Source organism: Sminthopsis crassicaudata, chromosome 2, assembly GCF_048593235.1.
Source record: "Sminthopsis crassicaudata isolate SCR6 chromosome 2, ASM4859323v1, whole genome shotgun sequence".
Classification (NCBI taxonomy): Eukaryota; Metazoa; Chordata; class Mammalia; order Dasyuromorphia; family Dasyuridae; genus Sminthopsis; species Sminthopsis crassicaudata.
In genome coordinates this window covers 633,428,935-633,453,251 of record NC_133618.1, presented here as the reverse complement: position 1 = coordinate 633,453,251, position 24,317 = coordinate 633,428,935, and the positions used below count along the sequence as shown (strand labels likewise).

Sequence of the window (24,317 nt, the reverse complement as noted above, 5' to 3'; positions counted from 1 at the left end):
GGAGGAGACCACAGGGAAAGCAACCTTGCAGTCATATTGTGGTTTTCCCATGGACAAAAATGGAATGCTATGTGACCTCTCTCTGTCTCAGTTTCTTTATCCGTAAAATGGGGATCATAATAGCGCCAGCCTCCCAGGGATATTTTAAGGCTAAAATATCTGTGAAGTACATTTCCAACCTTAAAACTGTATATAAATGCCATTATTTGCAAATATTCAAATATATACAAGAAAAAAAACAAATCAAGCGAAAGAAAACCCAATAAACTTACTAAAAATCAATTGAGCTGATGAATAACCAACAGGGATTTCTTAAGTGCCTTTTATGTACGTGGTGCTGGGTATGCAAAAACAAAAATGAGACAGCTTCTGACTCTAGGAGTCTGCAGTTTCCTGGAGTGGGATTCAGAAGTTCAGACTTGGTATTCCCGGTCACCCAGATGGTAAATGTCAGGGGCAGGGACAACCCGGAGACAGCTCCCATAATCCTCAGGGTCAGATTGTTAGTTTTTAGGGTGAGCATTTACACCTTGGAAATCAGTAAACACTACAAATTAAGGCTTGATTTATTGTTTTTTGGATTGTCTAGACTTGGGAAAGCGATGGAGAAAACGTATTAATGATATAGATCAAACTGAAAAGTGTGTCGTGGGTCCAAGGTTTTTTTCAGGGGTGGGGTGAGGGTAGATTAGGGGGGCAGAGCCAGATATTAAACATTTACCAGCACACACAACTCAAACCCAGGTACTACACTGTAAATAAATGTAAATCTAACTGTAAGCTTTTGTTATATAGTATAGAAATGATTTGTTTTAAAATTTATGATAGCATTTGCTTGTGAATCCTTCTAGAGTGTTTTATTACAATACAACTCATTAACGGCCTTTTCAATTGCTCTTTATGACGTTCCTTTATTTAATCTATTTCTTGTTTTGTGAATTGGGGGATTTTTATAGTTTTGTGAATATTCATGTCTTTTAGTCTCAATTTGTTGGTATATGACAATGTGTAATAGTCACTGAGAATTTTTTTTTTAATCTCTTCTCCATTCTTGTGATCTCTCTAATTTTATTTTTTATTTTAATAGCTTGGTCTTTTCTTTTCATTTTAATTAAATTTTTAATGGTTTATTAATTTTATCGTTCTTTTCAGGAACCCAACTTTGTTATGTATATATTAATTTACTTGTTCTCAGTTTTGTTAATTTCTCCTTTAGCGGGCTTAGTCAAAGGATATTAATTTGTTGATTTTCTCATTTTAGCTGCAAACCCAACTCACTAATCTCCCCTTTTTGTCTTTTGCTAATATAAATGATCAGGGATACAACTTTTCCCCTGAGAAATACTTGAGCTGCATCCCATAAAATTTGATTTGTTGTATTTATATTGCCATTATCTTTACCATAGTTGAAAAAATATTTCTATAATCTGTTCTTTGGCCCACGCATTATTTAGCAATTCATTTTTTTTTTGGTCCCAGTCTAAAAGCGTGCATTTCTCAAGAATAGTTTCCTTTTTGATAACTCTTTTTGTAATCTGGTCTGTAAGAGACAGACTTCAAATTTCTGCCTTTTGGAGTCAGAATTCACCCTGTCAGTCACTCATAGTAATAAAATTTTAAAGCATTTTACTTGTTGAAATTCTACTAGGCTGATTTGCATATCAAATGCCCTGCCAAAGCTTGTTTTCTTCAATAAAATAAAAATTTCCTAGAATTGCTAAATTTGCCAAAATAGCCTTCTCTTATTCTCAAAAAGTAGGCTTAAACTTGCTTGGTGAAACTCATTTTCTCTCAATCATATTCCAGCTCTTTCCATTGCTTCTCATTTAAATGTAAAGTCTTGTGCAATTCAATTGTTTTTTTTTTTCCTGACAGATATTTATCTTCATGATCAACAGTAAAATCATTTTGTCATTGTAGCTTTGGATTCTCATGACAGTATGAGTGAGATGTGTGTGGGATTTATCTTGTAGAGCCCTCAACCACACTATTGGCCATGTACCCCAAATTAGTCAAATTCAGAAGGCAAGATCCCGTCAATATGACAAACAATTCTCTTCCTTGATTTTAATAATTCAGGGACCCTTTCTTGTACGATTCTCTGAAATATACTTTTTTCTTCACTATTTTAGGATTGAAAATTAATTTTTCCTTTCTAAGATCAGTCCTCAAATTCCATGTTTGGTAAGTCATAAAATGTCCTTTCAGCTGAATTGTTCAATTTTATTTCACTGTTTGCTTTGCACTGTTCCTGGTTTGTCTTTCAATAGGACATTTTTCTCAGCAAGGCCAGTTTTATTTGTAATTTTCTATGTTTTTTTTCCATGTTGTGGAGTTTTTATTTTGCCATGTTCCTTCTTTACTGATATCAGTTTAGTATATCCAAGTTGTGTCTGTAAAAATTCTGGCTTTCTATGGTCATTAGAGATTTTATTTTCTTTTATTTCTCTTTAAATTTTTTGATAGCTTTTTATTTTCAAAATACATTCAAAGATAATTTAAAAACATTCACACTTCAAAACCGTGTGTTCCAGATTTTTCTTCCTCCCTTCTCCCCACTCCCATCCTCCTAAACAGCAAGTAATCCAGTATAGATTAAACATGTACAGTTCTTCTATACTATTTCCATATTTATCATGTAGCACAAGAAAAATCAGATCAAAAAAGGAAAAAAATGAGAAAGAAAAAAGGCAAACAACAAAAAAAGGTGAAAATATATTATGATCCACTTTTGGTCCCCATGGTCTTCTCTCTGGATACTGATGATTCTCTCCATCACAAATCTATTGGAGTTGCCCTGATTGTTGAAAATCTACCATTTCTTCCTTCCCTATACACTTAGAGAAGGGAGGGCACAGGATCAGAAGAGTTTAGATTTGGCACTAGAAGGGATTAAAAAGATCATCTAGCCTGTCTCATTTTACAGATAACAGGATTCCAATTCAGATTATCAAGACTTCAAATCTAGTGCCTTTCAAGAACAGGGTATAATGCATAACACGTTGAATAAGTGCTTATTGAAAAATGAATGGATGAATAAATGAATAAATGGATAGATAAAATGGATAAACGAAGAGATATATGAAGGGATGGATGGATGGATGAGTGAATGGAATGGATGAAAAGAATCAAATCCCTCATTATTTGTCCCCTGACTATTGTAACGTCCTAACAGGTTGCCTTGCTCTGCATCCCATTCCATCCGTTGTACCATTGCCAGAAGAAGTTTATTCTGGGTTCCTCTAACTCAAAAGTCTCTCATTGTTCTCTATTGAGGCTACTAGGAAGAAAATGGAGTCAGGAAGACCCGAATTCAAAATCTGCATGACCCCAGGCAAATCAAAGTCTCAGTCTCCTAGTAATTATTCTTCTCCTGTACCACTCCCCTTTCACTCTATCCTAGGCAGAGCTAATTTCAAGAAGAGTACAAGTAGGTGGCTCTTTGGATTCAGGTAAGGAACAGAGAGGCTAGGGAAGTGGTTAAAAACAGCTCATGTGGAGGCCAGATTTCCCACTTCAGAGGGATTTTCGATCTCCATCCTAGGGACATCTGCTTGACGGCAAAGACCAGTTATCCCTTAAGTTGGGGCTAGGCTATCTGGTCTAGGTCAGGTGATCACTTTCCCTTTCCTGTGATTAGGAAACCAGTGGAGAATCATTAGGAAAAGGAACTATTTAGTCTGAACAGAGAAAGCTGTGGTCAAGTGACTAGAACAGGGACCAGCTTTATTCTGATTGACCCTTGCTAGAGCAAGGTTTCTTAATTTCAGTGCAGAGATATTAGAGAGTCTGTGAACTTGGATGGGAAAATACATCTTTATTTTCACTAATATCTAGTTTCCTTTGTTTTTTTGTTTGTTTTTTACTCTATGCATATTCATAACAAGTTTCTGAGAAGAGGGCCATAGCCATCAGCTGACCGCTGGCCCAAGGGGACCAAAAGAGCTGCCCTCAGCCGGCCAGAGGGCAGAAGTAGGGCTGGTCTGTGGGGTTGGGACAGGGAAGCATCTTCTCAGTGAGAATTTTCCGACAATGCCTGATAAAATTTTGAGATCTGAAGAGACATCCAAATATTTTGTCTAGCTGTGCCTAAGTCCCCTGTTCTACTCTGCCTTTTGTGAGGTTTATTGAGCCCTAGATGTGTTCTCCACTAAATTGTTAGCTCCTCAGAGGGCAGGGCTCTGCATCTGCAGTGTCTGTCCCAGGGTCTATCTGCAGAAGGGGCTACTAAGAGGTAGTGGACAGTGGCTGGGCTTGGAGAAGGAAAGTCTCAGTCCACATTTTACTTCTGACAGTTGTCTTATTCTCTCTGAGCCTCAGTTTCCCCATCTGTAAAATGAGGTAGTTTGGGCTTGATAACCTCTAAGGTTGTTCCTCTGAAGAAGGAAATGGCAAACCACTGCAGGATCTTTGCCAAGAAAATCCCAAATGGGGTCATGCCAATGACAAAATGGTCTCTCCCAGTTCTAAATTCATACTCCTAGTAAAAGTCAGAAAAATCCTTGTTTAAAGTGAAGCAGGCTACATGGACAGCTGGGGGTGGGGCTGGGTGGGAGGCTGAATCCAACACAGTCATACTCATTTGCCTGGAGCTGCCCACCTGCCCAAGATGGGGGAGAAGCCTTTTGTAGGCCGTGACAAGGGGAAATTGCTTCTTTGGGACTCAAGGACATACAGGAGGTCTAGTAGGCAAGACTGTCTGCCTGAGCTTCCTTGGGAAGGAGAGAGGCTGCTTCAAAGGAGATCACCCTCTCTCCTGGAAAAACCACTCAGAGCGCATGGCCTAGGGATTGTGGGTCAGCAGTGTTATCTTCGTAATCCAAAGACAACGTATTTTATTTGACAGACTGTACCAAGCAGTCACACAGATGAGCGTCACTCAAGAGTCCCCCTGAGCTCCCAGCATCAGACGTCCTGTGCAGACAGGGGCAAAACCTTCAAGGACTCATTGCATTTTCTTCTTTCTCTCCTCCGGATTGTTGCCTATCTGTAGAACCTCAGCGTTGCCGATGCACTCTGGGGAAGAGAGAAAGGAGTCTAGGAACGGAAGGGAAAGGAAGGAAGGAGAAAGCAGGAGATGGAATCCGCCCAACGACAAATGCTGCCGTGGAAACAGAGGCCCAGCTCTGGAAGGGACCGAGGCAAGAGTGCCCATCTTGGAGTCAGAGGGGCTAATCTTGGCTCTGCAGCTTACTCCCTATGGGACTGTGGCCAAGTAGCTTCCTTTCTCCATTCCCCAGTTAAGGAAATAACATAAAGGGCTGGACCAGGCCCCTTCTAGACCTTCATCCTGGGATGGAGGGAGATCACCTGGGTTCTCATTCTACTGTGAACATTTGCTCCCCATGCTGGACCTCTGCCTGATTGAGAAACCCCTTTCCCCTATGATGCTTTGTCACATTTACATGATTACCCTGCTGGTCAAAAGCCTGTTCTGGCAGCCATGATCAGGCCAGGAGTTTGGCCTGATTCATCCAAGTTCAGAAGAGGAGTGGGACCCACAACAAGCCACAAAGAACTCCAAGCTAGAAGACCCCCCCCTTTCTTGCCAAAAGCATCAATCCCTCCCTTTATCAACTAACCAGCATAATTTATTAATAATCATCAATTATTTATTCATTTACAAGTAATTTAGTAATTATTAATTAGCCAACAATTAATTAATTGCCTACTATGTGCTAGGGAACTGTGCTCTGCCTTTGAGCTGATTTGTTTATCTTCTAAGGGAGACAGGGGCCCTAGCCAGCCCACCTCTGAGCTCTTTAAATCCAGTTCTTGGTGTCACATTGTAGATTGGACATTGACAAACCTCATTGGTAACTAAGCTTTGGTGGAAAGATAGGAGGTAGTTTAAAATATTTGTAAGTACTTATTATGTGCATAAGATTTTTTCTTCTACTTCATTCTTAAAAGTCATGCTGTGGGGGCAGCTAGGTGGCGCAGTGGATAGAGCACCAGCCCTGAAGTCAGGAGGACCTGAGTTCAAATCTGGTCTCAGACACTTAACACTTCCAAGCTGTGTGACCCTGGGCAAGTCACTTAACCCCAATTACCTCAGGGGAAAAAAAAAGTCATGCTGTGATAAGTGAGAGAAACTAAGAAAGTTAGCCAAGTATTTGAAGCACCATTCAAGGCTTGTTCTGCCGTGCCCAAGAAGATAGTGAATTTCCCGTCAGTATGGGTCTTCAAGAATAAGTGGGTAGTCACTTGTTGGGGATAGTGTAGAGAGGATTGTGGTATGATTGGGCTCCATGAAGTGCCTCCTGAGGTGCTTCCACCTTCAACTAAGTGGGGTTGGGGTGAAGGACATTCCTTTGCTCCCCCCACCTGTATTCAGATGGTCTTAATGAAAACTACAAGATCTGGGCTGGATTGTCTGTTCCTCTAAATCTGAAGAGGGCTGGCTGGCCATGGCAGGGCAGGCAGAGGAGTTTCCCAGCTTACACCCACAACCCTGAACCTGGTCATTTTGGAAACTGATGAGTTGCCATTTTAAAGCTTTACGTCCAATCTCCCTACCAAGATTATGAGTTTCTTGATGGGGGAAGCTTCTCTTCTTTCAGATGGCTAGCTTTTGCAGAGAGCTTTAAAGCTGGCAAAGACTGTACAAATGGCATCTCATTGGATCCTCACAATAACCGTGGGAGGTAGATGGTATTATTATCCCCATTTTACAGATGAAGAAACTGAGACAGAGCAGTGATGTCATTTGCCCAGGGGCACATATCTAGTTAGTGTCTGAAGCAGGCTAAACCCTGGTTCCAAATCTGGCACTGTCCCCTCTCTACTAACTGCCTTGGATACTAAGTGACCTTTTCCTCCCTAAGTTTCCTGATATTTTAAAAAAAAAACCCAAAACAAACAAAAAATCCCAACATATCATCTTTGGTACCTGTACTTCATAGGATTATTATGAGAGTTAAAGAAAATTAATGTAATTTGTGTGTATATATATATGCATATATATATAAATGTATAAATACATACATTTTGGGAAATATATATACTTTTGAGAAATTTAAAGTGATGTAATGATATGACCCAATGGGGTACACTAGGGGCTCAAGGCAATTTCACAGAATTTTAGCCCAAAGGTAACATATGGGACTGAGGTCAGGAGAGGCTCAGTGACTTTCCCAACATCCCCTAGGAAATAAGCTAGCATTTGATTTTGGCACTATTCAGTCACTATTTTGTGACTCCTGGGGGAGGAGGCGGTGGGATACTGGAGCTGGTGAAGGAAGCTCTAGGTTTGGGACCAAACTGACCCTTCTTGTAGACACTGGCCCCTCTGCACAGAATGGGTAGGGAGTCTGAACTTTGTCTGGGGAATGTAAAACAGTGGATTGAGAAAGTTCCTGGCTTGGCCAAGGCCTTGTTACTCCTGTTTCCATAACCACAGAACACAGAAACTTGAATCTTTAGAATTTTGAGTAGAATATATTTTACCTGGCTTTTCATATGAAGGTACAGATTCTCCCTTTGCTTTCGGCCTGTTTTGACTAAAACCAAACATAGAGAAGTTTGTTATTGACATTTAATCAGTTGGACATAAAGTAGGAGTTTGTGTATGTGTGTATTGGAGGAGTGTGTGTGTGTGTGTGTGTGTGTGTGTGTGTGTGTGTGTGCGTGTTTTTGGGGGGCATTTAAGCTGGACCATGAAAATTCCCATTCCCAATGTTTTGATGGCCCAGGTTCTTCCTTTCAGGAGAAGCTGCAGAGCTAAAAGCTAGCATGGTCACTGTAGATTATTTTTAGGGCTTCCCAAATTTACTATTATTATAATTGTAATTAATAATAATCATCCTCATCATTTGGCAAGATTAATTCTGAGAAATTTGGAGGTTGATGGTAAAGAATCCTTGGAGCTCTAAGCTCCCTCAGCTGGAGTAAGGCTAGTCCCCAGATTCCCAGGAATTAGGAGAGGCCTGAGTGGTCAACTAGTCTCTACCTGACCAAGAATCCTTTCTTACCTTCCTGACAAGTGGTCTTCCAGTTTTTGCCTGAAGACCTTCCCTAAGAAGGCCACCATTCCACTTCTTCCTGTGGAACCCTATTTTACTTTTGGACAGATCTCATCATTAGAAAGTTTTTCCTTACATTAAAAGCAAAAGAACTACTTTTGAAACTTTGCCCTTTTATCCAGGAGAAATTCTAAGGGTTGGGCAGGGGTAGGAATTTGACAATGTTATGCCAATGATATTACAGATTGAAAATAATAAGTGAAAGTACTGATAAGAATAGGACCCTTTCGATCTCTGGGTGAGTGAATCTGGGGAGGAATGGGGGGAAGAATATTGTCTCTGAAAGTTATAGGCATAGGACAGAGTCATAGCTGGAGAGGATAACTAGGACTCTCTCAGGTTGTTAGTCTTCCAGGATATGGAGACAAAGTCTTCTTATCTTTTCCTATTTTATCACTTCCTGTTTGTTTGTGTGTGTGTGTGTGTGTGTGTGTGTGTGTGTGTGTGTGTGTGTGTGTGTGCATGTATACTTGTGCATGTATGGGGAGACTGTACCTTAAAGCACCTTAAGGTGTCACCCTATCCTCCCTGCATGACCACAACTTCTGTTCCATTTTGAGTATGTTGGACCAGGGATATAGTCAGAGATGGGAGGGAGACTTTCTTCTGTGTCCTTCGTTCCAGGAGTTGGCTATACCCAACTCTGCTACAGATACCAGAATGATGACTTTGGTATGGAAGATGTTAAAAATATGACTCAGAGAAGATGAAAGTCTATATTTTTGGAGAATGGGGAATGTTAACTTGTGCTCCAAACTTACGGGAAATTTATATACCACTGTAAGATTTACCAAGGACTTTATATACATCCTCTCCTGTGAGCCTCACAACAACTTGCTGGGGTGGATACTATTATTAAGCCTGTCTGATAGATGGGGAGGCTCAGAGATGTTCAGGGATTTGAGCATAAACATACAGCTAGTGAATGTCAGAGGCGAGATTTGAAGTTGGATCTTCCTCGGTAACCAGTTATTATTATGTGGGCAAATGAAACATTGAGATAAATGTTGCTCAGTTCAGGTGCCCTGCTCTGTTTGAAGATCAAACAGGATATTCCAAAGGGCATTCCTTCTCAGGAATCAATCATTTGACTGGACAGACTTTGAGGTCCCTTTCAGCTTGGATCCCAGGAAAGACTTGCTTTAGAATTCTGTGTCTTTCCTTTATTCTCATTGATCTTGGACAAACCATATAGCCCTTCTGGGTCTCAGTTTCCTTCTCTGTGAAATGAGAGTCTGAACTCGGATTCTCTAAGCATCTGCCTTGTCTACTTTGGGGGGAGGCCAACCTAAGGAAAAGGAACTCCCTCCAGAGTGCTAAATGGGTAAAAAGAGCCTGGGAGAAGACATAGCAGGTGAGGTGTCTGCCCTGATAAGCTGGACCACCTTGGAAGGGTTTTCCTATCTCTGGGCTTTTGGTTAGATGAAAGTCACTGGACAGGATGAATTCTAAGGTCTCCCTGATGAGGACTTTTGAGGAGCTGATGGCACCATGGGGCCTCTGTCCATCTAGACCTGAAGTTTGGTTCACCTTTGCTTCAGTGGTATCTTATGTGGTATTAGGCATTGGCTGATGGAGACTGGGGTGTTGGGTTTGTTGGACCAAGTTGTGATGATCCTCTCCTCGGGCAAGGATATCAGGGGCTCAGGGATCAAATTGGCCACAGCAGTCTGCAGGAGGCCCAGCACTAGGTCCTTTTCTGCAATGAGAGAGGAGGCAGTGGGAAAGTGGCTTGTGTTTGTGTGCCCAGCAATCACCTGGTTTCCCTATTCTGCCTCCCTAACCCTCTTAACCCATCTGGACAAATGCTCAAGACCTGGCAGGAGAGTTCACCTTTCTCAGCAGCCCATCTCTGGCATAGGAGAATTTGGGCTTGGACTGAGAGAGAAACCTTCCATTTCTTCCTTGTGTTGGCTTTGTAGCAGACCCCTCCTCCCCCCATCGTCCCCTCCCCCCCTCCTCTGCCCCTTCAAGGCGGTAGGCAGCCAGGGTGCTAGTTTATAACTCTTCATGCCCACTCGGTCAAGTGTTCATCATACATGATCCTCCATCTCCATAGCTAATTACACTTTGGATGCCTCCATCCCTCAGCATGTACTTCAAGGCTCACTGTAGTACTACCTCATATGTCTCCAATGCCTTGAGAATGACCAGATTTGTCTTTTTTTTGCCTGGGATCTGGGATTTTTTTTGACACCGGACCTTTGATTTAATGTAGAAAACTCTCCCTATCAATGCAGACTGACCCAGCACCCACTGTATCTCAGTGTTCCGTGGGGGTGGGCATGAGGGGCTCTGAGAAGCTGAAGGAGGCTTGCCTTGGGTTACACAATCAGTGTCAATCAGGATTTGGATCCAGCTCCTCCTGACTCCAAGAAAGGTTCTCTATATACCATATGTATATAGTAGGTATTTAATAAATGCTTCTCTAATGGGATTGAATCAAACCAATATGTGTATATGTGACCTTGCTCTGATAGAGGAATGTGTCTTGAATGTCTTTCAAGAGTGAATGGCCTGTATTTTCCCAAGTCTCTTTGAAGTCTCCTCTCCCATGAAAGTCCAGGGCTCTGCAACTACCATCCCCTTGCTCCGTGAGGGTCTGATGGGAGGACCACAAGGAAAAATCTGGGCTCTGCCTAAGAGCTTCACACAGTTATAGAATCTCAGGGTTTCAGCCCCTTAAAAGGGAGGCTTCCAGGAGTCCTAATCTTAAGGGCTGGAAAGGACTTTTGAGACCAGTTAACCCAATGTGTCTTCCCTATAGGATCTTACCCCGCGGGCTAGCTGAGACAAGCCAGCACTGGATGGCAGTCAGAGAGTCTGTCTGTAGGATCTGACACAGCAGTTCCAGGATCTGTTGGCAGAAGAGTCCGGGGGGTAGATCAGTATGATTGAACCCACAAGCATACTTGATCATGGGGTTCAGAGCTCACAGCTATAGTTGGGTATTCTCCATGTGTCACCCCTCCCCTGCCTGCCAGCCCATCTCCAGGAACATTTGGATGCTTGTTTATCTTGAGTACTAGAGGCATTCAGGCCCTTTCTGTTCCCTTTTAGGGTAGGCGGCCCTGGCTGATGTTACAGTTTTTAGAACTGGACAATGACTATACCTGAATCTATGTGGATCTTGATGAGCAAGTAGTAGTCAGATAGTGCCATGTGAGTAAGGGAAACTCTTGCTCAGCCCCATTCCCAGGGAGAAGGGAGAAATGTTTAGGGTTGACATGCTCAAGTTACTGTTTTAGCTCCCTACATCCTCAGGGTATCTCCATTTCTTTTTTTTTTTTTTATAATAGCTTTTTATTTTCATAATACATGCAAAGGCAGTTTTTCACAATGGGTGACTCCATTTCTATCCCCTTTCTTGGCATGGGACTGACCTCTAGGGCTTTTCTTTATGTAGGCTGCACCCCCACCCCAAGGTCTCACTTTCATTTTAAGGTGGTAAGAGGAGTTCAACCTCTCCATGGGCCACCAGACGATAGCCCCAGACTCAGGGCCCCAGGTAGAACAAATTTCCAATTCGGAATCCTTGGTACAAGGTTGATTGTTGGAGGTGGCAAGTCCAAAGTCCATGTCTCAGAGTTAAGTTCTGTTCAGACATAGCAATGGTTCTATTTTTCTCAGTAAAATCATGAGCTAGAACAAAGGCGATTTTGCGAATCACCCCTTCCCCAGCTCTGAATTTTTCCCCATCAAAACTTACTCATTTGCTTTCCTCTCTCCTTAGGGCCCTACTCTGAGAGTGAGTTAAAAGACTAATTTATGTGGAGAAATAAATGTCTAATGCCTTCCTAGATCAATATTCACATTCAGTCGGGCCTTCCATGCTTCATGCTCTCAAGCGAGTGAGTATCCAGAGGACCCCAGAGACTGGTGACTTCAGGGTGAATCACCCAGAGAATAATCTGACAATGATAAGGATGGGGCCTGCTTGGGAATCCAAGGGATTTGCTGGTCATGACATCCCTTGCATGAAGATAACAAGAACGATAATAGCCGACTATATTGAGCTTTAATATTTACAAAGAACTTTGAAAATATTTTATGATTTGATCCTTGTTATAACCTTGAGAGAGGCTGGTGCTATTATTACCCCCATTTTATAAGTGATAAAACTGAGGCTGAGAGAGATGACTGACTTGTCCAAAAATTGAACTCAGGGCTTCATTAGTTCAAGACCAACACTATTTATTATGTGCTATTAAACCAACAAGAGACCTCAATTTCTCAAATGTAACTCTATTATTATTCATCATTAGTGCTTCATTCTTTTGGTTTCAAGAATCTATTCCTTTCCCTTTCCTCCTTTTGGGACCCTCAGGAAGTTGTTATTGCCTAGGACCTCATCAGAGCTGGATTAATACATGGCTGAGAACAAGGATAGGACACAGAAGCATTTCTTTTAATGAAGGCTAGCCCTCCTTGGGACAAATGCACAGCTCTGCTTAACGACCTTCTGTCTAGTGGATAAGAATCAGGCTTGTTGGAAAGCTCTGGCACGGGCTTTTCTGGCTCTGACTCACGAGCAATTCTTGGTCCTGGAGAACAGGTATCACATCCTCTTTGCTCGAATAGTAGCCTCTGTGGGAGGTCCGGGGTGCCCGGCTCGTCATGTTTCGCAGGTAGCCTGGGATGAGCCTCCCTGTATCTGGAGAGTACTGGGCCAATCTCTCTGTCTCTTCCTCCTGACAGAATTGCAGATGGTCAATTCTGGAAGGAACCTCAGCTCCCAACCAGGCCAAGAAAAGGAGAATCTTTGGGGCCAGAACTTAGCCCAAATCACCCAGCTGGTGCCAAAGCTGGGACTCTTCTGGAGAAGGTTCCAGGGGGTCAGGGCAGAGAAGCATGAGACAGGTGAGGGGCTCCTCATCCTTCTTTACTCAATGAGCAGCCATGTAAGCATTTGGGGGGCATTGAGCATCATACCTCTCCAGCCTGAAGTGTCTGCCTCTTCTCAACTGGTTCCAATCCTACCCACCTCTTCATGGCCCATGAGAAGATCCTCCCCGACCTCCCCCTCTTCAGAGAACTGGCTCCCTTTGCCTCACAGCTTTGGGCAAATATTTATGAAGTGCCTACTGTGGGCAAGACTTGACAGTGTCATCCCCCACTGCTTCTATCTTTTCTCTCCAACGTGAAACTTTTAAGTTTCTTGAAGGTGGAGACTTGTGGGGTCTCATGGAAAAAGTGGGGGATTTGGAATTGGAGCCCAATTTTAAATACCCACGTGAACTTGAGCAAGGCACTAAATCTCTGGTTCTTTGACAATGAGAAGCTGGATGAAATTGGGCTCCAGAAAGGCTCATGTTGTAAAAGGGACAGAGGGTGGCCTTGCTCTGACCTTGAGAACCCTGCTCTAGTGCTCTCCCCTGGGCCAACAGCAGCTCTGGTCATCCCAGAAAGAAGGCAGCAATGGTTCCCTCTTACAAAAAGGTCATTAATAGCATATTTGCTTAACAGGAGGGAAGTGGTCTTAGGGCCTTCAGAGACCTCAATTCATACTATTTAGACCCTTGACACTAAACAAGTACACTCTCTTCTCTGGAAGTTTTTTTCCTAAATAATTAGGGAATCCCTTGAGTACCTGTACAATTTTTATAATTTTTAAAATTTTCTATTTATTATTAATTATAATTAACTATATACAATTAATTATAATTAATTTTATAATAGTAACCATAATAAATTATAATATATTATATTTATAATATATAACATATATTATAATGTATAATACATGATATATATATATATAATTTATAATAACATATAATAAAATATAAATTATAATATAATATAATTTTATAATTATTTCCCCCATGCTCATAAAAGCTAAGTGGGGGTTGGGGGTTAGAGGGTTATACAGCTAATGAATAGAGGAGCTAGGACCTGAATTCACAATTTTTGATGGCTAGTTTGGTTCAGTTAAGAAGAGTCCAATTCCAAAATCACTTTACTGATGGTCTTAATTTTAAGGTAGCATCTGGAGTGGGTGTGGGGAAGCTGGGATATCCAGGGGCCTCGTCTTTTCCTCTGGCCTTAAACTGCTTCCTCCACCCCTTCACTCTAGCCTTGTCCCACCTCCCTTCTCCCCAACCATGTCTTTAGCTACTCTTCTCTACCCAGTTCTGGTCTTCCTGACCTTTCCCCCCAACTCTTTTCTCCCCTTCCTCCATGTTCCCTTCTCCCCTTCTCCCTCCCCTTCCCAGATGTAATTTCCTCCCTCCCCAGCTCAATTCTCCCCCTCCCCAAACTCTTCTCCCTTCCCTCCCTGTCCCCCATTCTTTTCTCACCTCCTTCCCCTATCTTTTCCCATTCTCCCTCCCTCTATCCATCTGTTATCCATTCCTTTGCTCTGTCTTATTTCTCACTCACCTTCTTCTTCTTTATCTCTGCTTCCTTGGAGAAAGTAGCCACCTTGGAAGCCAGATCCTTTAGCTCCTCTCTCCAGGCATTTGACAATGAGCCTAAGTGAAGAGGCAAGGGTAGGGGACAAAGGGTGGGAGTGCTAGGAGGAGAATTTCCTAATCGAAAACCTGTCAGGATTTCTCCTTCCTGTCATTCTTCCTCCATCATCCTCAAGCTTCTCAGGCTGGGAAATAATTTTATGAAGAACTCACACAGCACAAGTGTTCACAAGATGGTCAGAAAAGTCATACAATGACTCTTTCAAGCTTTCTCTTAAGAACTGCAGAATCGATTGTATGACATAGGAGACACTGGTGCAGGATCGCCCAGAAGGTGCCATGCTCTATAGCAAAGCAGAACTCAGATAGCTCAGAAGAAACATGGGATATGAAAAATCAGAGAAGCCACGCCAAATGTTCATAGGGATTATTTGTGTCCAATCTGTGGCAGAACATTCTAAGCTCATCTTGGTCAAATCAGCCATAGCTAGACATACTTAACTCGACTCTTAATATAGTGATGTCATTTTGCTTTTCTTTGAGAAGGAAGGACAACAACCAATCAAGATTTTAGTGGAAACTTAAAGGAAGCCAGGGAAACCAGTAGGTAGAGATGGGGGAGACCATTCCCTGCATGGGAGACAGCCAGAAAAAATGTCCAGAGCCAAGAGATGTAATGTCTAGCTTGGAAAACAGCAAAGAGATCAGTGACACTGGGTCAAAAAGGGCATGTTGTATTTAACATGTATGGGACTACCTGCCATCTAGGGAAGGGGGTGGAGGGAAGGAAGGGAAAAGTTGAAACAGAAGTTTGTGCAAAGGTCAGTGTTGAAAAATTACCCATGCATATGTTCTGTATATAAAAAGCTATAATAAAAATATATAAAAAGTACATGTTGGAGAATGAGGTGTAAGAATAAGAAATAAGAAAACTTGAAAGGTAAGGGATAGATTGTGAAGGACCTTGAACACAAAAGAGAATTTTCAATTTGCTTCTGGAAATAATAGGAGTCACTGGAGTTTATTGAGTATGAGAGTGACATGTTTGGATCTTTGTCTCAGACTGGCTGAATGGAGGGTGTTTTGGAGTAGGGGGAGACTTGTGTCAGCTGGACCTACCAACAGGCTGTGAAGTGGTGAGGACCTACACCCAACGTGGGGTTAGTATCAGGAAAGAAGGTGAAATATTTAATAGACTTTACAAAAATTGACAGGCCTTTGGCAAAAGATGGGATACGGATGGGCAGAAGTAAGAGTAGTTCTCCAACCCCCTGCTTCTGCCAATGATCAAAAGGGAATGAGTGAAAATGTACCCAACACTGGGAAGGATGGCCAAGGAAGCTGTGCAATTTCTCGAAGAGGGAAAGAAAACGATTTAAGACAAAGGAGTTTGTTGCCTATGGAACGGGCATTCTAGAGGGCACAGTGTAAAAGGAAGGAGGGTTTGGTTGGAATTGTGGGATAGGAAGGTTAAGGCGGAGTGAGAATAAGAAATCAGGTGGTGGGGGATAGGGAATGGGGCTGAAATGATGACCTACAGGGTTCAGAACCATTGGGATGTTGATGTCTGTGCTGTTGTCTCATACGTTAACCTCTCTGGTCTCACTAGTCTTATCTCTTCAATAAAGGGGTTGGACTATGCAGCTGCAGGTCCATTCTAGTTCTAGAGATATGACCCCATGCTTCATGTACCTCTTAGTCACTCTTCTTCTCTTTCCCCCATGTTCAGAACCTGCCTCACAATGTTTTGCACCCCATCTCCTTCTCCTTTGTTCACCCTTTGTTCCTCAAATCCTTCAGCTTTTCTTTCACCATACTGGGATTAGTTATACCTAAGAGCTATATGCTGCCCCCTGTCCCCACCCCCAACTTCAGTGAATTTTCCCCTGGCATCAGAATATCCAGTTATGCTCTGCTAGGAAAAACTTTTCTCTGGAGATCAACACTTCCTTCCTTTCCTTCCTGTCCCATCCATGTTTTAAAAGTAAGGATAGGAGGCAAGAAGTTAGGTATATCCTATCTCTTTCTTTTTTATCTCAACAAACTTTCTCTCCCTTTCTTTTAAGGGGGAAGGCAGAAAAGGACAGATCTTTATGCCTTAAAGAGAGAAAATTCTGAGAGACTGAGAAAGAGGAATGAAGAGAACTGTTCTGAGAATCTTGGGTTTATAGATTCCCAGGAACAGATTTTCTTGGGGGAAGAATGGCATATGGGAAATGGAGAAATCCTGGATCTCCTCCCAACCCCAATTATACAACTTTTCAGACCTCATTTTGTACTTTGACCTCTTCCATCTGTCCTTTCCCTTGGGAAAAGGAAGAGCCACTATAAATCCTAGATCTGGGTAAGAAGATGTCTTCTTACATGAGGATGTCTTTGAAGGGGTGTCATTGTACCTACACAGGCTTAAGCGGGGTTCCATAAGGGACTGTGGGTCTCCGATGGGCATCTGTACTTGCGGTACTCCTACCATGCCAAAGGACAAATTGGGGATGGGTCCAGGTGGAGGCAGTGGGTTGTGAGTCCTGATGTCTCTTACAGCACAAATGGGATTCCCAGAAATATCTGCCAAGGAGAAGGGAGATGAATCTCAACTGGAGAGAAGTATTCATTCATTCATTCATTCATTCATTCATTCACAAACTTGTGATTTCAATAATATAAAGAACACCTGGGAAAGGGATTAACTTGTCACCTTCTCTGAAGCTTATGTCTAGAGCAGTGGTCCTCAAACTTTTTAAATAGGGGCCAGTTCACTGTCCCTCAGACTGGGAGGGCCGGACTGTAGTAAAAACAAAACCTCACACTCTGTCTCTGCCCCTCAGCCCATTTGCCATAACCTGGTGGCTGCATAAACATCCTCAGCGGACCACATCTGGACCACGGGTCATACTTTGAGAACCCTTGTCTTAGAGAATTGCCTAAAGTCCTGAAAAATTAGGTGACTTGACCAGAATCACACAGCCAGTCACAACCAGTCTGTGAGAGAGATGGGACTGGAATGGAGTTCTTCCTGGCTCCAGGTCGGCTCTCTCTGCAACTATCTCTCATTTCTTCTTAGGCTTGGCAAACGAGGTCTGGATTATTCATTCCCTTATTGGATGTTTATTTATTCAATTCAATAAGATTTATTAAGCACCTACTAAGTGACAACTACTGTGCTAGGCGCTGGAGATCCATAGATGAAAATGAAAATGTCATGGGCTGTCATTAAGATGAAAGTGTCATAGCTACCAAGTATCCTAGCAACCCAGTCCAACCTCAGTCATTTCACAGGAGCCAAGATTTCATTCCTGAGAGGTTGGCCAAGTGGACTGCCCAAGGTCACGTAGCCGCTAGTAAATGAATGAAAAATGTGCTTATTAAGCCAAGGGAAGAGCCGTAGGCTGAGGTCTGGATATACAAATGGAAAAGGGAGAAAATCCTTAGTTAGGGATTCACATTCAAACAGGAGGGGAAATGATATCACTAGCATCAGAGGCTGTCTGGATCTCTCCTTTGCCCCATCCGTCAACAAGGGGGAGACCTGGGGCGGGATAGATAGGACAGCTGTCATTAAGTATTTACAGGACTGCCATTTTTAGAGTTAGATACGAGGACATAGAACACGCCCTGTGGGGGAGGACAGATATATGGGTACATAGAAGAGTGAGGAGGAATCAGGCTTCTCCCCTTCCAGGACCCTGGCGTCAAACAGACCGGTTCTGGGCCAGATGCCAGAAGAGGTGAGTCCCTTTCTCTGATTCATGGCCCAGCCCCGCCATCGCTCCAGGAATATCTCTCATTGTGCTCTTCCATAGCTTGTGGTTCTGAGCTTTTCTTGAAAAGAGGGTCCCTGGCTCTCAGGGTCTTGGGCACGGGGAAATGTCTCTTTTGCTCCATTTGTCCCATGAACAATTACAGAGCCCAAGTGGACAAAAGCAAGAACATAGAGAACAGTGCAAGAAATAATCCATCACTACCTCCCTCAGTCCTCCCTCCTCCCCGAACTGAGCCTGAGGTTGCCATGGAGTTAACCCCAACATTTCAGTCAATGGTATTTCTCCCAGAGTTCTTTTAAAGGATCCCCAGAGACAGCCTAAGGTTTAGTATTCCCTCTTTAGATCAATGGACCTGACTCTCTGTCTCCACCTGGCGGCAGCCTGTGCGCATGTCAGGGACCATCATTGAGGGGAGGGATGGGGGGAGGATGGCTCTATTCTCTTGTAGCTCTGGAGCTGTGATCTCTAAGGATGATGGGATGGGGAGCTCTAATACAGGGAGTCTCTTCATCTGGGAATACACCCTGAAAGCCAAAGGCCGATGGAACCCCCCATCCAGTCTGCAAGGTTTAAAAGGGAATTTTTAAGACACTTTCTAAAGATCGTTTTCACATTATATGCAGAAAGGTGGAGGAGCATCCGAGGTCCCTTCTAGCCGGGGGAAACCTCCTTGAGTGTTATTAATAAATAAAAGCTGGCATTTACATAGAGATTTAAGGTTTATCTAGTATTTGACAGCCACCAGCTCATGGGATTCTCACAGTTCTTAGAGGTGAGCAGCAAAATATTGGCAGTTCCATTTTACGGGTGGGGAAATTGAGGCACAGAGCAGATGGAAAATAAAAACCTTATTCGCATTCAGGCAGGATTGTAGGTCTAAGTCTTTTCAAGAGTCTCCCAAAGTTGACCCAGAGAATGGAGTCCTTTCTGACCTGGGATTTGTTTCCTATTCCCGATTCCCCGTCCTTTTTTCCAGCTTTCTAAGCCTTACACTTCCCATATTGAATTTTAAAAATGGAGGTGGATCTAATGGATGGAGGATTATGTTACTAAGGCTTATGCTTGGAATGTGGAGGGAAGACCAGTCGAACTTTTGGGTTTCTCCTTTGATAGAGATTGGGGGGATGGGGAGGGAAGGGGAGGCAGCAACTAAGGCCAATTCTGCTTGGTTGCCTGAATTTCTGGGGCCCTCCTATTGGCTATGGTCAGGTCCTTCTAGGCAGGTAGGTAGTGCAGTGGGTAGAATGCTTGGAGTCAGGAAGAGAGAGCTCAAATCCTGCCTCAGAGACTCACTGTGTGACTCTAGTCAAACCACAGCCTCTGCCTCAGTTTCCTCATCTGTAAAATGGGGATGATAATGATATCTCTCTCCCTGGATTGTTGAGAGGATAACGCATTTGTAAAGTACTTTGTAAAACTTAAAGAGCTATGTAAATGTTTATTCTTATTTTTATCTTCATGATTATTTCCAGTTTGGGGAGAATTCAGCTCCTTCTCTGCCTCCATCCCAGACACTGATATTTGTCCTGCTCCTCCTCCCTCCCCAGGCGAGCTCCCCGACTTACCCTGGATGTGAGACACGCGGTTGGAATGAGGATTGTGTCTGGAGAAGAAGGAGTTGTGACTGAGGTGGCCAAAGCGGGAGTTACCCTGGGACCAGTTCCGGGTATTCTTGGGGACTTCCTGAAGGCTGATCTCAGCCTTCTTGGGCGTCAGCGTGCTGTCCTTGGGTCTGGATGAGCTCTGGCTCCTAGACTTTTTAACCAAGTCCTTTTTCGATGTGGTGGTCTTGGTCCTGAGACGGGACGAGAGGCAGAAGAAGGCAGTTCATTCACCCTGCCCATACCCCCAAAATGTGATCCCCGGCTGCCCAAGGAAAGTCCCCCCCATCTCGCCCACATCTCCATGATGGGGACTTAGGATCCTGGCCATCTAGTCTGATCTGCCCATTTTACATATGAGGCTGGGAAAAGTAGGTGGGGAGCCTTGCCCAAGGTAGCAAGCCCCAGAGGTGAAATACAGCCCAAGGTTCTCTGCCTCTGGAGCTAGGTGTCCCCTGGTTCTCTGCTTCTCCCACATGCCATCAAACCATGACAGAATGTTAGCTCTGGAGAGGACCTGAGAGCTTTTCTAGTTCCAACCCCATTATTCGCCACAGGGAGAAACTGAGGCCCAGGGTGAGGAAGGGACATGTCCAGAGTCTCATAGCTAGGAGGCGGCAAAGCTAGGATTCGAACTCAGGTCTCCTGCCTCGAGATTCCAGGTTATTGTGCAGACCCAGAGATCATCTCCAAATTCCAGAAGGTGAAGGATATTAGCACTCACCTGCTCATCCAAATGGCCATGGAAGGAGTGAGGGGGCTGATTTAAAGCTGAGATGGGAGGGGCTGGAGTCTTAAGGGACTTCCCACTCTGGAGACTTGGGAGGGGGCGGGGTGGCGTGCAGAAGCCTGGAAGCGTGGGCAGTGCCATCTCCCAGACACAAAGCTGGGCAGGCGCCAGCATCCGCACCCAGCCAGCAGCGGCTCTGGGGAACGCTCCTCTTCCTAGATGGCTTAGGGTCGCTTCCCTCAGTGATGCTGAGCCTTGGGGGGGGCCCCTCAGGGCATATTAATTACTCCCTTCATTTTACAGATGGGGAAAGGGGGGGGAGTAACAGGAGCACAGCTCTGAGGCTGGCAGGAACCCAGGGGGTTCCCCTCATATTAAGAGGAAGCCGGTGAATAGCCCAAGGTCACCTAGGCAACCATGGGTCAGGGATTCTGGTGCTTGAGGCAAACTCAGTGGCTGGGGGTGGGGAGTGATGGGCAGCTATGGGGTGAATGGAAAGGAGCAGGGGTGTGTGTGTGTGTGTGTGTGTGTGTGTGTGTGTGTGTGTGTGTGTACCTGGTCTAAATGGTCTGGGAAGTAGCCGTACATCTCGCTGACTAACGATGGGAAAAGCTTTGTGCCCTGGATTTGGAATCCCTCCTCTGTTACTTGTTACCTCTGCAAGCTTAGTCAAGCCTCGACTTCCCTAGGTCTCGGTTTCCTCAGTTGTAAAATGGAGGGCTGGGCCTAGAGGGTCCCCAGGGTCCTTCCGGTCCCAGCCTGGTACCACCTGGCCCAGGTGCCAGAGAAGGCAGCCTGGGAAATCAGAGCCCGGTAAGCCAGCTTGGCCCGAGATCCCGGTAGAGGCCCCCAGCTGACTCTGGCCCAGGTAGGCCTTCAAGGCCCCTTAGGCCTCAGGGGTAGCTTCTGGGCCTGGCCTGTCTCGGATCCTAAGATGCCCCAAACCTTCTGCCTCTGGATTGTTCCTTTCTGTCTGTAAGGAGCCCTCTATCCCAACGGCCTTATGTGGGGGCAGCGTGGCTACAGTAGGGAGGAGGCAGGCCCCAGAGACAGGAGGACCTGAGTTCCAGCATTGCCTCGGAGCAAGCTGGGCTTTTCAGTGATTTCAGACACTCTCAAGCCTAGCAGGTGCCGCTGGGTGTTGGTAGCCAGAGATTCCCTGGGGAAGTGCTTTCTGCTCATCTAATCCCAGATCCCAAACACGTTCTTCCTTTGGATTATGGGGCATCACAGTTATATTGATACAAATGTGCCACAGAATGTCGGGAAGAACAGAGTTCCTTGGGAGCAGGGTCTGGGGCTGGAAGGGATCTTTGGGTCCAACTCCCAGGTGGGTTTTTGGATTGTAGAATCATTCATCTCTAGTTGGAAGCAATGTTGGAGGTCCCATTTTACAAATGAGGAAACTGAGGTCCATAAACGCTACTCAGGTATTAGAAGCAGGATTTGAACCCAGCCTATCTGACCTGAATATAGCTGTCTTTCCTCTGCACTTATTCTTCTCAACAGCAAAGTAAGTTGCTAACCTCTTGGCAAAGAGTGGTGGACTGTGGGTGAGGAAAGGGGCATGCATTGTCAGACATGGCCCAGTATGTGGCTTGGCTTTGCTTAATTTATTTGTGATAAGAAGGGGCTTTTTGGAGTGACAGGGGATGATCACTGGGAGGTGAGCAAGACAGCTTTAAAAACTCGCCAATATTCAAGAAATGAGCATGAAGAAGTCCCTGATGTACCAGCTCCAGTGAAGGTTCAAAGCTTATTTAAAGCCCACCACCCTCATGGAGCGTGCGCTCTAGTATCTGAACTTTGTGTCCCCTCCTGTGGTCAGTGCAAGGACACAGCAGACACTTGATACCGTTCAGCTGAACTGCCTCAACCTGAAGCGTTCACAGCCTTGTCAATGGATAGTTATGCCCCATTGAAGACTAGGGAAGGAACTCCAGCTTCAGCCTGAACTTCCCCTTGTCCTTAGCTGCTCCCCTCCCTCCCCATCCCTCCTTGGCTCCCACTGCCTGGCCTGCTTACTTGTTGTGTGTATTAACTTACTCTGGCTGAGAATGCTCCTCCATGTCCTTCTTGACTTCTGTAGCCATTTCAGGAATCTAAAACAAGAGCAAGTGGCTTTTGGTGGCAGTGTCTGAATGAAACAAAGGCAGAGCCTGGGGTTGGGGGGGCCTCCGGCTTCAGCAGCCCCTGGAGATGGGCTGTCCACCTTCTCCAGGCCAGTATGACAAGGCCTGCAGAGCCAGGGACTTCCCAGGGAAAGCCTCGGGAAGGGACAGGTCCTCCTCCACAAAGCCAGGCAGACCCTTGCCCCCCGCATCAGGCCGGCTCCCAGAACCCCTCTCTCCAAATTGGCTCATCTCCCCCCATTCTCTCGCTAGTGGATTTCCACACTTGGGAAGGCTCCTGTCCTGAGAAGTTCCATTCAGCCCCTGCCTCTGCTGGCTAGGGACCCTGTGACTGCTGGGACATCAGGAAAGGGAAGGTGGGCCCTTCCCTCCCCACCCGGCCCCCAAGGAGGTGATGAGCCCTGAGGTCAGGAGTAAGGAGTCCACATTTCTTTCTCTCCCTGTACTTGTTCAGTCTCAGAGCTCCCAGCCTCACCCGCCTCTTCCTAACCACCAAACTTGAATCAAAAGGGAGCTGGAAGGGCCTTTCTAGGCTGTCCTACCTCCTTCACTTCATAGATGGTGGGCAGGGAGACCATCCCCAGGTCACACAGCAGGGCAGCTGAGATTCCGCCCCCAACCAATCTCGAGTTCTGGCTCTAATTCATGGCTCCGTCCTGCCCTCTCCCTTCCCTCTCCAGCCCCACTGCACAGATCTGCTGCGGCTCCCTCGGGGGCCAGAGGGAGATGGCAGCGGCCCCCAAGCCTGCCTAGGGCCTTAGAGCAGATCCCCAGACTCACGGCTTGGGCTGTCAGCTCGACCATGTGGGCAAGAATCCCTGGTATAGTCGGGGCTCAGGGAAAACTGAAGTTCCCAGAGTTCTGTGTGGCCAGAGCTATTTGCATTGTTACTTTCCAGGTGGCGGTTGCTAGGTTACCTTCTCCTCTGGAATCCACTCTCCCTCCTCAATCCCTGGGGGGCCCCCTCTGCTCCCCAGCTCACCTTTCTCTGCACCTGGACACCAAGGGTTCACTCTCTGCTGGGGGCTCTTGGGAGCTCTCCCCACTTCTCGGTTACAACATCAGTGGAAAGGGATCAGAGGCAGGGACAGACAGACAGGAGGCCTGGAGGAGGCCGAGATCATCTGGGCACCTGGAGAACTCTGGTTTTAGGATAGAGAGCTCTGACCTTCCCTTGTTTCTAGCTCCCTTTCCACCTGTCTCTGCTTGAAAGGATAGTGTGAAATCAGGAAGACCTGAGTTCAGATCTACAGGACACTGGGCGAGTCATTTAATCGCACAGCCTCAGTTTCCTCAGCTGTAAAATGGGGATAACATTCTCAGGAATATTGTGAAGATTGAATGAAATAACATACATAAAGCACTTGACAACTCTTTTTTAACCTTTTTATTTTCAAAATAAATGCATAGTTTTCAACGTTCACCCTTGCAAAACCTTGTGTTCCAAATTTTGTTCTCTCCCTCCCCCCCTCCCCCCCGGGGCAAGTAATCCAGTATAGGTTAAACACATGCAATTCTTACATATTTCCACATTTATCATGCTGCCTGAGAAAAATCAGATCAAAAAGGAACAAAATGAGAAAGAAAAACAAAGCAAACAAAAAAATAACCAAAAAAGGTGAAAATTCTATGTTGCGATCCACATTCAGTCCCCAT

General features: G+C 44.8%; 1 protein-coding gene across 2 annotated transcripts; it reads right to left on the bottom strand.

Annotated features, from left to right (window-relative positions):
• Nucleotides 1-4,833: 4,833 nt before the first annotated feature.
• On the bottom strand, nucleotides 4,834-23,531 carry TBATA (thymus, brain and testes associated). Of its 2 annotated transcripts, none has more exons than XM_074296524.1 (10): nucleotides 23,442-23,531; nucleotides 22,576-22,631; nucleotides 19,764-19,993; nucleotides 16,838-17,002; nucleotides 14,406-14,497; nucleotides 12,554-12,715; nucleotides 10,800-10,881; nucleotides 9,555-9,723; nucleotides 7,450-7,502; nucleotides 4,834-5,016 (listed from the first exon to the last, which is right to left on the bottom strand). In XM_074296524.1, exons 1-10 carry the CDS (start codon nucleotides 23,463-23,465, stop codon nucleotides 4,946-4,948), a joined length of 1,104 nt encoding a protein of 367 aa, XP_074152625.1. In that variant the 5' UTR covers nucleotides 23,466-23,531; the 3' UTR covers nucleotides 4,834-4,945. The 2 variants fall into 2 exon arrangements, with proteins under 2 accessions (XP_074152625.1, XP_074152624.1); XM_074296523.1 differs by having other exon boundaries at nucleotides 23,204-23,528.
• Between the last annotated feature and the right edge of the window lie 786 nt (nucleotides 23,532-24,317).

Excerpts from the sequence above, each read along its gene's own strand:
- TBATA (XM_074296523.1), bottom strand. The coding sequence starts at position 23,239 with ATGGTCTCCCTGCCCACCATCTATGAAGTGAAGGAG. Across the intron at positions 22,632-23,203 it reads CCATCTATGAAGTGAAGGAG|ATTCCTGAAATGGCTACAGA; the intron begins GTAGGACAGCCT and ends CTCTTGTTTTAG. Across the intron at positions 12,716-14,405 it reads CAGAGATAAAGAAGAAGAAG|GAGGAAGAGACAGAGAGATT; the intron begins GTGAGTGAGAAA and ends CAATTCTGTCAG.